The 13,359-nt window shown below is 34.9% G+C and overlaps 1 protein-coding gene across 1 annotated transcript in view; it reads left to right on the plus strand.

Annotated features, from left to right (window-relative positions):
• The window catches only part of LOC121076953 (transcription initiation factor TFIID subunit 4-like), a 147,644-nt gene that overhangs the window by 3,132 nt on the left and 131,153 nt on the right, over positions 1–13,359 (plus strand). Inside the window, exons 2-4 of the mRNA XM_040571616.1 lie at positions 1,311–1,483; positions 11,759–11,896; positions 13,118–13,348. Coding sequence (XP_040427550.1) covers positions 1,311–1,483; positions 11,759–11,896; positions 13,118–13,348 — 542 coding nt within the window. The remainder of the gene's footprint in view (positions 1–1,310; positions 1,484–11,758; positions 11,897–13,117; positions 13,349–13,359) is intronic.

Genomic DNA, 13,359 nt, shown 5'->3' on the forward strand with positions numbered 1-13,359 from the left:
TTTTATTTTACCTGGGAAGCTAATCCTGAGAAGTGAGAATATGCTTGTACCTTCTTTATTGGCTCTTGAAAAGTTTTAAAAAAAAAGAAAAAAGTATGTATATGAAGAAATTTGCATGTAGAGATAAACTGCAGAAACAGTCTACCGCCTCTGTTACCAACAGAGTAAAAGTGGTTTCCTAGATCCTTATTTTTTATAGATCCATTCCTCTTTGATACTACATTGTATCCTACTTACATCTAGGTTAAATCATTAGAACGTATTCTGGGACTAACTTGGAAATTCTTTTTAAATGATCTGGCTGGAGAATGGCTTCTTAGTTGTCACTGAGCTGGAGGAAGCGCATTACATGATTTGCAGTGATCTTGCATAAGTGTGAAGGTCCAGATGATCTAGGGGCCAATGTAGCCATTGTGTCCCCTTTTCTGACCTGCTGATTGTGGAAATTTTGGGAAAGTAGCACTAAGGCCAAGACTGGATGGCACTGACTGTGTATTGCGTAGAAGACGTCTATTTCTGAAATGCGTTACCAGAAAATAATCTAAAAGTATTCCTGTTTACATCCAGAAAGTGTTGGAAAACACTTGTTTGTCAAAGTAATCTGTTCATTTAAAAAAAATTCCTTTGGTTTCCTAAAATACCTGTGCTTTGATTGTTTTCTGCTGAAGACTAATTATGTTGGTTCTCTGGGTATAACAATATTTTTTCTTGATATCTAAACCATATGTAGTGCCTCCCAGTACAGTGATGGTGGATGCCAAGTAAATTCATGTGTTAATGCTCAAACGTTAACTAAATCTCAAATATCGTATACTCAATGTGTCTGGCCTAATGTTTGCATGCACGCATTTCCTTAAAACAGTTGTTTTAGTAAAGGTCTTGTGTAGTTGTCCCTGATATATTTAAACTGAATTCAGTTCTCAGCTACAGACTGTTGTTATAGTTTACTTTTAATGAATATTTCTTTCTAATTTTATTCTCCTGACCATAGCTACACCTCTGAAAGTTGCTTCATGCCTATACGCTTAAGTTACCATTTTTATTTTGTCACTGGTACCATAACTACAGTTGTTTGAATTTCAGACTGAATTGGGTAGTTTTTGTCTGCTAGTGGAGGCTCCTTTTCTTCTTTGAAATAAGACCTCATGTTACACCAGAGTAAAAAAAAAAAAAAAAAAAAAAAAAAAGGGATAACGAAAAATGTACAGTGCTGTACGTTGTTTTTATTCTGTCTTCCTTAGTTAGATGCTTCTTTGTAATTCTTCATATTTTTCTTTATTCTGTATTTACTTTTACTTTATTCTCATTAGGTATGGTCTTGGTGCGCACGGATGCTGGACAACTTGTAATGGTGCCTCAGCAGGCTCTAGCACAGGCTCAAATGCAGGCTCAAGTACAAACGCAGGGACAGGGTCCTACCAGCATTTCACCTAGACTTTCAGTGCCCACAAGTGGCCCAGTTTTTCGCCTGTCAACAGCTCAGGTATGTCTGGCTTGATTTCACTTTGTTTTTGTGCATTGTGTTCTCTTCTGTTTTGTACATTATTAGTTCTTAGATTTTTACAAATGTTCTCCCCGCAACACACACTTCTTCTTGGTATTGAAAATAGAAAATACTTATTCAAATGCAGTTTATTTTCTGGGGCTTGCGATTTTTTTTTTTCCTCGAAGAATCTACTTTATAGGTTTTCTCAAGAGCCTGTTCAGACTGAGTTCATTGGGGGTTGGAAGGCTCACTCTTAGACAGAGTTTAGTTTGGAATTTATACAGCCAGTTTAGTAAATGACTCTTGTGTCCTCTGAATCAGAATTGTTGTGATATCTCAGCATGGTGAATGGATGCACTCAATAGCTAGATTTCACTAGAAATTAGAAAAGAAAAAACAAAGCACATTCAATACAAGAATTTACAATAGCTAACTTTTGTAGTATACTTCATTCAAAACAAAGGTTTGATTCACCTCTGGGTGTGAGCAGTCTACACTTCAAATTTTGTCTGAGTTTTGACTAAATTTGTTTTTTTTTTAATGTGAATTAACAGGGTAAATTACCTTGTAAACTGCTTTGGTTTAAAATTCTGTAGGGATGCAGTTCAGCTTCATGCAATTTAGGGCTAGTGCTGAACTATCCTACTAAAATGTAGAGGCAAACATCTTTGGATGTATAGGACAGCTATGCCATGATAATAATAATAGACAGAGTTAAAGGTAGTTTTGCCAGTAGTTTTTTATTTGTAGAAGTGCTAAATAATCCTGAATGAAATGAGATGAAGAATATGCCTTTAGAATTTTTGAATAGCTTTTGTAGCTTGCTTGAAATTACCTGATTGTGAATTTCCCCATGTTTAGTATTTGGTTGCTGTCCCTTGGAAGCTTTGTGCATTATACCATATTTATAGTCTAAAAGATTGTGCATGTAAAAACTGAAAGCAATGACAACTTTATCAGAAGAGAAGGAAGCCAAAATATAATTGGAGAATTGAAAATGAATTAATAACATGAGGTAATCTAAAGCACAGAGCAGCCATCTAGAATGTAAGTTTTAATCATGAATGTAACTAGGAAGATTGTAGCTCAGTGGAATGTATCTCAGGAAGAGCCTAAAGAAAACCCTGGAGGCACTTGAAGAACTTAATGCTCTCAGGGAACAGGTAAGTGCAGTATTGGATGGAATACGTAAAAGAACTCTTAGAAGAAACAGCAGCTGGTTAATATTTAAATTTGGGATATCTGGAAGGATAGTAAACCTGGAAAAATCCTTCAAATATAAACGTATGTCAGGAAAAACAAATACAAAGGTAAGCCTATGCTAATTTCCAGATTTTCTAACTAGCTTGCCAGCAACAAAAATCCAGGCAAGTTTCCCTGTTTAGTCTGTGTGTCTGTCATTAGTTTCATTGGTTGCTTTTTTTTTCTGTAAATACATCACTTCTATGCTATTGACTACAATAAAAAAAAAATAGCGCATAGCACATGTTCTAGCAACAGATCCCCAAATGAGAGTATAGCATAAACACATAACAAATCATGGGGTGGGGCTGTACCAAGAATATGACCTCAGTCTGTTAAAATAAGTTAGCTTTAATTGGTTTTGTTTCATACTGTTAGTTTTCATGTAACTTTGGTTGCTGTGTCCAGCGTTCAGAATTAAAATTCAGAGTGGAAACATTCATAGCAAACTAAATATTAAAAAATTATCTGTAGTTTGAAAACATTTGAGGAGCACATCTTTATTGAACCTAGGATCTTAGGACAAAAAAATGTAGATAGACTGCTTGGCGACGTGTTCTGTTTTTAGAAAATTGGAATTTCTATCCCAAAGTCAACTTTAAGATGTGTGCACAACAGGTATTGGTAATTGATCATGTTGGCCTTAGGCAGGTGTTCTCAATTTATATGAAGCAGTTAAAATTGTGGAAAGAGCGTAATCTGACTTACTGGATCTTTATAGAAATTAATCTCTGAGGATACTGCATATTCATGTGGTTATAGAGATGCTCAAAATCTGAAGGTGCTACTTCTAGTAGTAGAGTGATGTTATTGTTTTTCTGCAGGATTCTGACCAGCTGGATACCCCACAGCACAGCATTATAAATATTTCTTTAAACTTGTTGATGTTAATAAACTGCTTGAGAATAGAGGTAACCAGCAAGGCCTTATGAATGGTAAATGTCTTACAGGATGCAATATTTTGAAAATTTTAGGGTGGCGGGATTGGAATAATGGTATTGCAGCTAATCAGGATTCATCTGCTTTGAGAGATATTTGTGGTAGCTGCCCAAACTGCACTGCATCATTTCTTTATTTGTTGTTATTAAGATAAGAAATGTTCAATAATGTCCCTTGAAAACGTACATTGAACTTCATGACTCTGCGTGTAGTGTGTACTCTTCTTTAATTTTTACAGTGGTTATGTTTTGAATACATTTGAACTTAAAATGTAATTTAGAAATAATTGTTGAAAACATTTTAAAGCCACATTGTAAAAGTTTAATTTTTAAAGGTTTTACCTTATCAAAACTAGATATTAGACTTTCATTTGGTTAGGTGGAAGGTTTATAACCAGAGGCTATTCGTTAGTTTTCTGGAAGAAAACTCTAGTGATAAGTATTATGCTAAGTTTTTGGAAGTGTCAGTTAGTCAGGGGTCCTTATGATTAGCCAAGAAAAAGGGACCAAGTTCTAAAATACAGAGATTTGTATGTATTGAAAAATAATTCTTCCAGTGAGCTGATAATTAAACTGTATTCCCCTTCAGAATCAAATTCTGATGTGTCAGAAAGCTAAATTTTGTCAATTAAAAGTTTCAGTAGAAATTTTAGAAGTGTGAAAAATACTGTTTAATGGTTTTATGTCTTAAAGGTATAGTAGTCAGGAGTCCTAGTCTGAACTGACCCAAGCAGAGAAAAACTGTGTCCTACTAGCTCATGACAGGCAATATAAACATTCACTGCTTGAGTCCTGAGGTATTTCGGAAGATTGACAAAGATTGCAGGCTATGTAGTTTTAACTCTACATCAAATATGTATCTTTCCGTTACGTGAATGGAATGATTATTTTACACATAGAGCTCATAAAATTTATTACTATGCATTTTATCAGTTATTTTAAAATAACGTGATTTGGATTAAAGTGCAGGGTGCTTTACATATGTAGAAATTAGTGATGTACTTTATCACTGGGTTTGTGTTTTACTCCAAGAAAACTATAAAGCTTTGTCTGTGGTACCACAGACTTTCTACACGGATGGGAAATTTGCAGTCTGCCTTGAGCATTCTAGAAGATCATATACTGCAAAGAATACATGAGAATACCACCTTCATACGTGTTATGATTGCTTTTCTTCCACATTGTCCTAATTTCTGGCCAGTGTCAATTATCACAAGTTACTCAGCTAAGTAATTGTTTTCAGTGTTGTACTGTGATTGCAGTGTCAAACACAAAAGTTCAGAAATATTAAGATATGTAACTTCAGATGTTTATAGTATAAGCATCTAAGAAGTTAAACATCTAAAGTATGAAGATATAAAAGATGTTTATAGGAAACATTGGTTTGAATTACCAGTGCATATTTTTAATTGGAAATTTCGTTTCTACATATTTATTTTAGCTTCTTTTATTTTTTGATAAAAATTATTTCCGTATGAATATTAAAATTTCATTAACTTTGGCAAAATTTTACCTGCTATAGGATCTTAGTTAAGACAGGATTTTTAGGGAACAAGCTATAATTTGATGGAACTTCAGCTACTCTTAGAAAAATTTTGTTCTGGACCCTTCTAAGAGCAGGTCAAATAAGCACGGGTTTACTTGAATTACTACATTCTTCAGAGATGATCAGATTTAGAGACTTTTGGAATTACTTATTATTTAGATTGTATTAAATTTTTGCCTCCATATCTTGTTTTGGAGCCTGTACTTGTGAAATTATGAAAAATAGGTAGGTGCTGCCATCTAGTTTTTCTTTGGTGACTTTCTTTTGTTTATCTAAATTTTTCATTTGTACAGTTTGTCTTTTCATGCTTTTGATATAGAGTTTGTTTAATGGTTTCAGTATTGTAATACCCAGTTAGTTTTATATTCATAACCAAAAAGAAAAAAAAAAGTTCCTTATTATAAATGATTTTCAATTGAAATTATTTGTCAGTGATTACAACATTAAGGTGCTGCTGGACAGCAGGAAAATATAAATGAGTAGCATACAGAAAAGACCAATGTTATATTAATCCTAGCCTATAATGTTTTACTCTGGAGTATGTGTTAATGAAACTTGCAAATCAGGTGAAATAATTTTTATTTGCTTCTGAGGTTGCTTATTGTATTATTTATCTGAAATAAATTCAGTCTTAGAGTTTGTTAATGTTTTTGTTTCAGGTTTGATTAAAAATGTGTTTTCCGGTAATAAGTTGCTTTGTATAATGTTAGCAATCAGAAAAGGTAAAGTTGTATGTTTGATAGTTCAGTCCGAATATTTAGGTATATAAATGGACTACTTAACAATTCTTGTGCTACAAGTAAGATTACCAGTCATTTGAATTTTCTTTCCATTGCATAAATAGTACAATGAACCAATATTTATTTATTTATTGCTAAGAAAATGATAATTCTAGCTTTATTTTTTCTTTAATTAGGCATTATTCTAACTTCCTGCTCTTCAGAATTTCAAGTTCAAGAAATAAATTTTACTGATTTGTTTTCTGTATTTTGACATTCACTCTAGAGAGTTTTGCCTTAACATATGTTCTATTAAATGAGAAAAAACGGAGATTGTATTTGTGAAAAGTGCTGAATCACCTGCTCTGGATATGGCTATATTTTTTTTGCTATGGAGCATGCCTGATGCAGGCAACAGCAGCTTAGTCTTTACCATCAGGTGTGATGTTTAGAGCAGTTCTAAACTTGTCTGATGTTTCAGAAGCTGTTCTTTCTAAAGCTGAGCCTTTAAAATCTGACATAGTTTTGATGGTATGCTATGCCCGTGTTTGCATTTTCGTCGTCTTCTAATCTTGATCTTTTTTCTTGTTTATTGATTTTTTTTTTTACTGTTTTTCACATCCTTCCTGCTTTCCTGAAAAATGCTCGTTTTATGTTTCATAGAAATTTTAAGCAAATTGAGAAATCTTTGTTTTTGCCTTAGGTGTATTGCCATTATTATCAAATAAGCTATTCCATAGTATTTTTTTGTATAGACAACTTGTTTCTCTTGTGCAGTATTCTGGAGAAGACATTCGTGTTAGCAGAGCAGGTAGATTGAACGGCCAGAAAAATTAAAAGGTGTGTGGTCTTGGCTGTGCTTTAACCACAAAACTGTTTTCCTTCCTTTCCCTCGTGGTGGGTGAATCTTTTCTGTATAAGTGGATAATAAGTTCTTCTTATAAATTCTACTATTTACATTTTCATTGTGTTAACATATCTTTTTAAAACTTAGAATATCATCCATAGAAAACTCCCAAACATTAGTAAGGCTGTAAAATGCAGAATGCAAAGAATTAAAGAATGCAAAGATTAGGAAATGCTATAAAGAAGAATCACAAACTAATAGTGGCTCTCATGTAGTGGCTTTATACTACAAGATCTCATACTATTCTTGTTCTTAAGTTCTACAATGTGTAGGTTCAACAGCCTTATGAAGAATTAAGTAATATTTTTTCTCCTCTATTCAGTGGGTTGCTTTAGGCTTATTTGCTGCATAGTATCTAAGCTGCTTTCTGAAGTGGGAATTAATTACCAAGCAGTTTTTTTTTTTTTTTTTTTTGCAAAGCTTATCCCTATAATAAGTCTCTCAACAATGCAGTCAAGGGGATTATTAGCTTCTTTTTATAAGTAGAAAATAGAGACATTAGGTGATCAATTACAAATACTGTTTTTTTTTTTTTTTGTCTTCAGTTTGACTTCATTGTTTTCACTTGCACCTGTGACCAATCCTGGACACAAACCCCACTTTTCAAGATGTGCGCTTATAAATACATGGCATAAGAGTATTCATTACAATAGATCATCTGTATTTGCATGCAGTAGAATATTTGTGCAGTAGTATGAGCACTATGCTGTTGAGGCAGGGGTGGAATTTAATTTTAGGGCCCAAATTCACCTACTTTTCAAGTGCTGTATTCTTTGGTTTGCTGTCCCTCTCTCCATGCCCCAGTGCATACATTTTTATTTTCTTGTTTTTTCTTTTCCCTATAGATATATTCCAGCAGAGGTGTCAAGTGAGGCTTATGTCCTGTACACTCCTTCCTAACCTATCTTAGATCTGGAATATGATTCTAGAATACCCATCCTAGACTGAAAGAAGCAGGATTTCCACAGAAAAAGAAGTCCAGAGACTAAGTGTTTAGCATGGTTTTGCATGTCCCGAATCTTCTTCCCCCGTTCTCCTACTTTGTGAACCCAGAAGTAACATCTCAAATATGGGGAACACGGCAGCATCTCCCTGCCTTGGATTCTGATGCTTTGCCCCAGCAGTGCTGTGACATCTAAGAATTTTGGTAGTAATGAAGGTTCTGTGTATGTTGACTGACTTGCTAGTCATTTGCTGCAGTGGTGTGCAAATGTTTTAAAAGCCGGAGTCCTTTGGCACAGTTTGGCTATATTTTTACCAGGGTAAAAAAAAAAAAATTGAATCTCTAACATACAAATTGCTTTGCATCCAAAGCTTGAGTGCATTTTCCAGATGAACCATAACCAAAAGAATTCAATCTGAGGCAGTCAGTAAACATATAAAGCTTCTTCACAAACACTTTAGAAGTTCGACATAATTTTAAGTATGGGAAAAGAGAGTTTGGTGATGGGGAATGTTATGATGCTTTAATAATAGGTAGGACTACCAGGCATACCTATAAGAAAGGCTGTGTAAATTTTTCTGAACAACCACATTTGATCTTTACTCTATGCTTCTGCCAGCATCTGCAATCCCACCTTCACTTTTTCTTTGTTATAACACTGTCTTTTATTGTTTGAGGCATCAGGTCCTCGAGTGTCAGCATGGCTTATTTTGTTTGTAAGGAATCTTTTGAACTGATGATTAAAAAAAAAAAAAAACACCAAAAAGACTCATTTATTTCTGATTTTGCAAATCAATCTGATCTCAAAGGCTGAGTTGTACTAACATTGAGTTTTGCATAGCACCTATTGGTGTGTTTTCTGTCTTCCTTTCGTGGTTGGTAATGGCCAAGTTTATTGATGAGATTGATTGTGAAAAATATATTTAACATCAAAAGTAAGATGTCTTGCTTTGTAGAGCAGAGATTTTGTTCCTTAGCAGAGTGGCACCCTGAGTGTTCATCAGTAGGTGGTACTGTGGTACAAAATACACTTAACTTGTGTCTAAGGATTGACTTACATCAGTGTACTAACCTGTGGCAGTTTAATTTCTCTTGATTTTAAAAACCTGACAGTACACAATGCAACTGTGTAGTCCTGCCTTGGCAGTGGTAAATAATCCCCAGATATTTTGGTGTATTTATTCCGTATTCAGGTGGCCTGCTTTTTCAAATGCAGCCTTGTATATTCCTTTTAATATAGTGGCACCTTGTTTTTGCTCAGCAGGTACAAAATGATTCGCTCCTGTTTATGCTTTGAGCTTTGCCTTTCTACCCATGTGTCCAGAGCTCTGGGGAGAAGGTCCAAATAGGAAAGTGAAGATGTAGTTACTTAAGGAGTGAATTTACAGTACACAGAGTAATTCCACATTGGCTCCTTCTGTGAGTGATTATAGTGTGCACTGATTGCCTTTGTGGAAGGGACTTACTGCACCCTGAAACTGGAGTAATTTGCACTCTGCATAACTCGTGCCAACAGAATGAATTCTTAGGACATCTACCATCCAAGCTGCCCATAAGCTGGACCATTTTGAAAACTTTATTTCCATATTAACACCGTGCTGTGCCCTGCTTAGAGTATCGTAAGCTCTTTGTGTGGACAGACCCAACTTAAGTCTGCATACAGAAGGCTGTCTTAAGTGCTCTCAAGTGTCTCTGTGGAGATTTGTAGTGGAATATGTACTGTATTCACTCATGTCCTGGTTTCCTGCCTGTTAAGTTCCAAGTAAAGTGGAAGAGCCCCTTAAACATTACTTTCATATATTTGGGAAACATAAAAATATGCAATGCATGTAATCAAAAATAATACAGCTACATTTGGAAAATAAATTCCTTTCTAAGCCTCGGTTAGTAATTTTGGAATTTAATCACTAACATACCAAACCGTAGCTGTTGTTCTTTAAAAAATATCATAAAATCTTTTATACTGTTCCTGAAGGAGCTTGATACATTGGGTTACGATTTTTTTTATGACATTGATCACTTTTGTTTACTTTTTGTTAGATTTCTCTTCATAGAAAATACAGCTGTTAGCTTCTAAACCATAGTTTTCTACTAGTTCTTGTTCATGTGTTTGTGTTGTGAATCTTTATAGTATAAAGATTTTTAGTGTAAAGTCTTTTCTGGTAACTTGTAATTGTCATTTGAAGATCATTTTCACGATACTTAACAAGAAACTAACCTCAAAAAATTCTTCTGTTTCTCATCCGCTCATTTCGTCCTTACCTGTTAAACATTTCTGAGTTTTGGAATGGCATTAGTAAACTGTTCCACTATTTTGTTTGTAGTTCTGTGTTAGGAAGGCATGTTCTTCATGTACAACTCATTAATAGATTTTATTGCCACTGTATATCAACAGCTTTTGTCACTAGTGACTTTTAAAACAGGGTGAATTTAATCTTCATGTCTCACAGCTTGCTCCTGTGGTCTGTCACAGTGGAATACTTTGTATGGAAGGTGTTGCATACTTAGCTGGGTAATACGCTGTTACGATACTGAAATTTTATATTTTATTTATATGCAGTTCTTTTTCTCAAGCATATTTCTATGAAGAATTGTGGGCATTTGTTAGTTGAGACGAATTTTCTAGCTAGCAGCCTGAGCTATATATGTATTTACAGATCTTTTGTGGAACTGAGTAGCTGCCTGATTGTAGGTTGCCTGGTTGTCTGCTTTCTTTGTACATCCTCAACTCTGGAAGCAGTTACTGACAAGAAGGAGGCTGACAGCACAGGCATGCTGTATTCTTGGGTCAGAAATACTGATTATAAGCAAATGAACAAGATGTACAGTATTCATATTTTTAAATGTAGGCATACATCAGGTACATATAGTTTCATTTGACCAGTGTTTAAAGGAAATTGAGGCTATTGGTCTTTTATACAATTGAGAAAAGAGGTGTGGTATTTAAAAACAGAAAAAGCATTTATAGTAGTTCTTCCAAAAAGAGAGACAATTCTGCCTATTCACAATGATGCTGTATATTGCCTCTAGGCTACCTCAGTATGGAAGACATCCCAACTCAAGATAAAAAAAAAAAAAAATCTTGAAATCTATCCAGACCAAAAAAAAAAAAAAATAGCTTTGTTCAGATGTCACGTAGATTTGTTTATTTATTTATTTCCCCCAAATACAAAAGATTATTATCCAGTAGAGTATGTTGCTGGCCTGATTGGTAGGGAATGCTTGGGGCTTTTAATACCCGCCTGGGCCTCTGTTCCTTCTGGAGATCTAATAAGTATACTGAATATTCTTTGAAGAAGTATTTTATGTAGGTTTAATAGTGTAAGAATTTAAAATAAGCTGTTCTTTATAAAAATACTAACTACAGTGACATATAACTTATAATTTTTCTTTATTCACATTTTGTTATTTAATGAGAAACAAGATTGGTTATGATCTCTTTAGACACATCGAAAATTTGTCTTTTCTAAATATTTATTTGAATGCAAATCTCAGTAAATGCCAGTTATAAGAGAATATAAGAATTGAGACCAATGAGGTCTGCAGTTTTAATAACAAGTGGATCCCTTTTGTCAGAATTGCTTTATTGTATGATGTATTAGTTAAATTACAACTTTTCGGAAGACGTTTTTTCTTCCTAAATCTCGTCAAATTAGTCCTTCTATATAATGGTGAGAAATTTATATACTAATCTCACCAGTTATGGTAGATTACAAAGACAATGCATATGTTTGCTGCTTAAAACAGATTTAGTGTTCTTGACTTGTAGAGTGTGCTACTGAGTGGAAGGCTGTAAGCCAGTTATTTTCCTTCAGCTGCCTTTAACATTCCAGTTGCTTTCTGATTACAGTGTGCATTCCAAGCTGACAATTCACAAAGAAATAGTGATTCTTCTTGCAGTCACTATTATTAAAAGCTTTGCAGCTCAAGTTACTAATGAGGGGAAAAAAATAAAATTCTTATTTTTCCTTTATTAGCAACCAACTTCTGTAGCCACATCTACTGTCCGCCTAGGACTTCCAGTGCAAGCCAAAGTTGTTCAATCAACTGTGACACCTGTTAGTGCTACGTCCGCTGCAACTCTGCCAGGAGGCTCTATTCTTTCACATACCACAGTAAGTACTAAGAATATAAAAAGCAGAAGACTGGGGGGAGTATGTTTATAGTTGTATGGTTTTCCTAATGTGAATTTTAATAAGAAATGTTACTATGTTTGCTTTTATCACAAACATAGAAGTGAATAGTGAATGGATAGTCCATTTGTATTATGCAGGTGTTGAATGATAGCCTAGATTTTATTTTCTGTTGTTTTCTAGGTAACAGACAAAAATGAGTAGTATAGTTTTAATATTTTTCGTTAATAACAACACAGTCAGCTGGGCTTGTAAGCATTGCTTCAGTGGTGGACATGTTGGACTAGGTTTGTCCCCTGCCAAGAGCTGTAGTATCTCCTTCTGCGTGGTCACTAGTGCCACAGGATCCACAGTGTCACCCATCACAGTACAGGTACCTGGCTCAGCTTGTTCTGTGTCTGTGCCCAAGTCAGAGCAAAGCTCTGCAAGTAGGTTGGATCAGGAGGTCCTGATAGCTTCTGCTCAGCAAGTTTTGCTGCTTGGCTGAGCTCTCTAGTTTCTGCAGTCCCATTTGGTGTGTCTGTTTGAGACTTCTTGGCACTTGGAAGGGTAGCATATTTAGTCAAATCAAGTGTCAGAGCTGAACTGGATTGTGTATGTGTGTATGTGGTGTTCTGTTCAGCCTGAGGAGCTTTCTAGCCTTCTAGGCTGAGGAGCGTGAAGCAGGGTTTTTACATTTGGTCCAGCTACATCCAAGACAGTTTTGTTTGCTAGGGCTTTGCACTGTGCAAAAGCATATATACAGCTGCTGAGCTCAAATTAGATTGGGAAGCTGTGTTGGTGTGTTAGTATAATCTGGATCTGAGCTGTAACTGGGGTATAGATAATTGTAAACCTGATGATATGACAACAGATCCTCAGCAATAGTCTTATTTATATCAAGGGACAAGTTTGCAGAAAGTTGAGTTACAGACGTAACGTCAGCATCGTCACCTTAAAGGACTGGATAATAGCAACTCATTTTTAGTGGTATGTTTATTTTTGTAATAAAAAGAACTTTAAATGAGGATGACTTCTATTCAGTATGGTTAAAGGGTATAAAGGGTAACAACATTAGAGTTCTAATTAGTAAAGTTAATGGTTTTATTTTGTTAGTAAAGGTGTATGTGAAAGAAACCATTTTTTGGTCAGGTTTTTAAGAATTTTATGGTTGAGCATAATACTTTACAGAATGATCTGTTTTTCAATATAAAATATTAATAGGTATCAGTAGTTTCAACAAGTGCTCAAAATGTATTCAAGACCACAGTAGCAACAGTAGGAACATCAGCATCTCAACAACCTGCAGTAATTACTGGTGGACAAACTCAAGCTTCAGCACAGACGCAGAGTCAGCCTCGGCTGCCACTTCCACCTCATACAACAGCACAAGTACCAGCACAGCCTCAAGTAATACCAAGCTCTCCTGTACCTGGAACTACAGTTGTATCACAGGTAAGTATTAA

Source organism: Cygnus olor, chromosome 12 (assembly GCF_009769625.2).
Source record: "Cygnus olor isolate bCygOlo1 chromosome 12, bCygOlo1.pri.v2, whole genome shotgun sequence".
NCBI lineage: Eukaryota > Metazoa > Chordata > Aves > Anseriformes > Anatidae > Cygnus > Cygnus olor.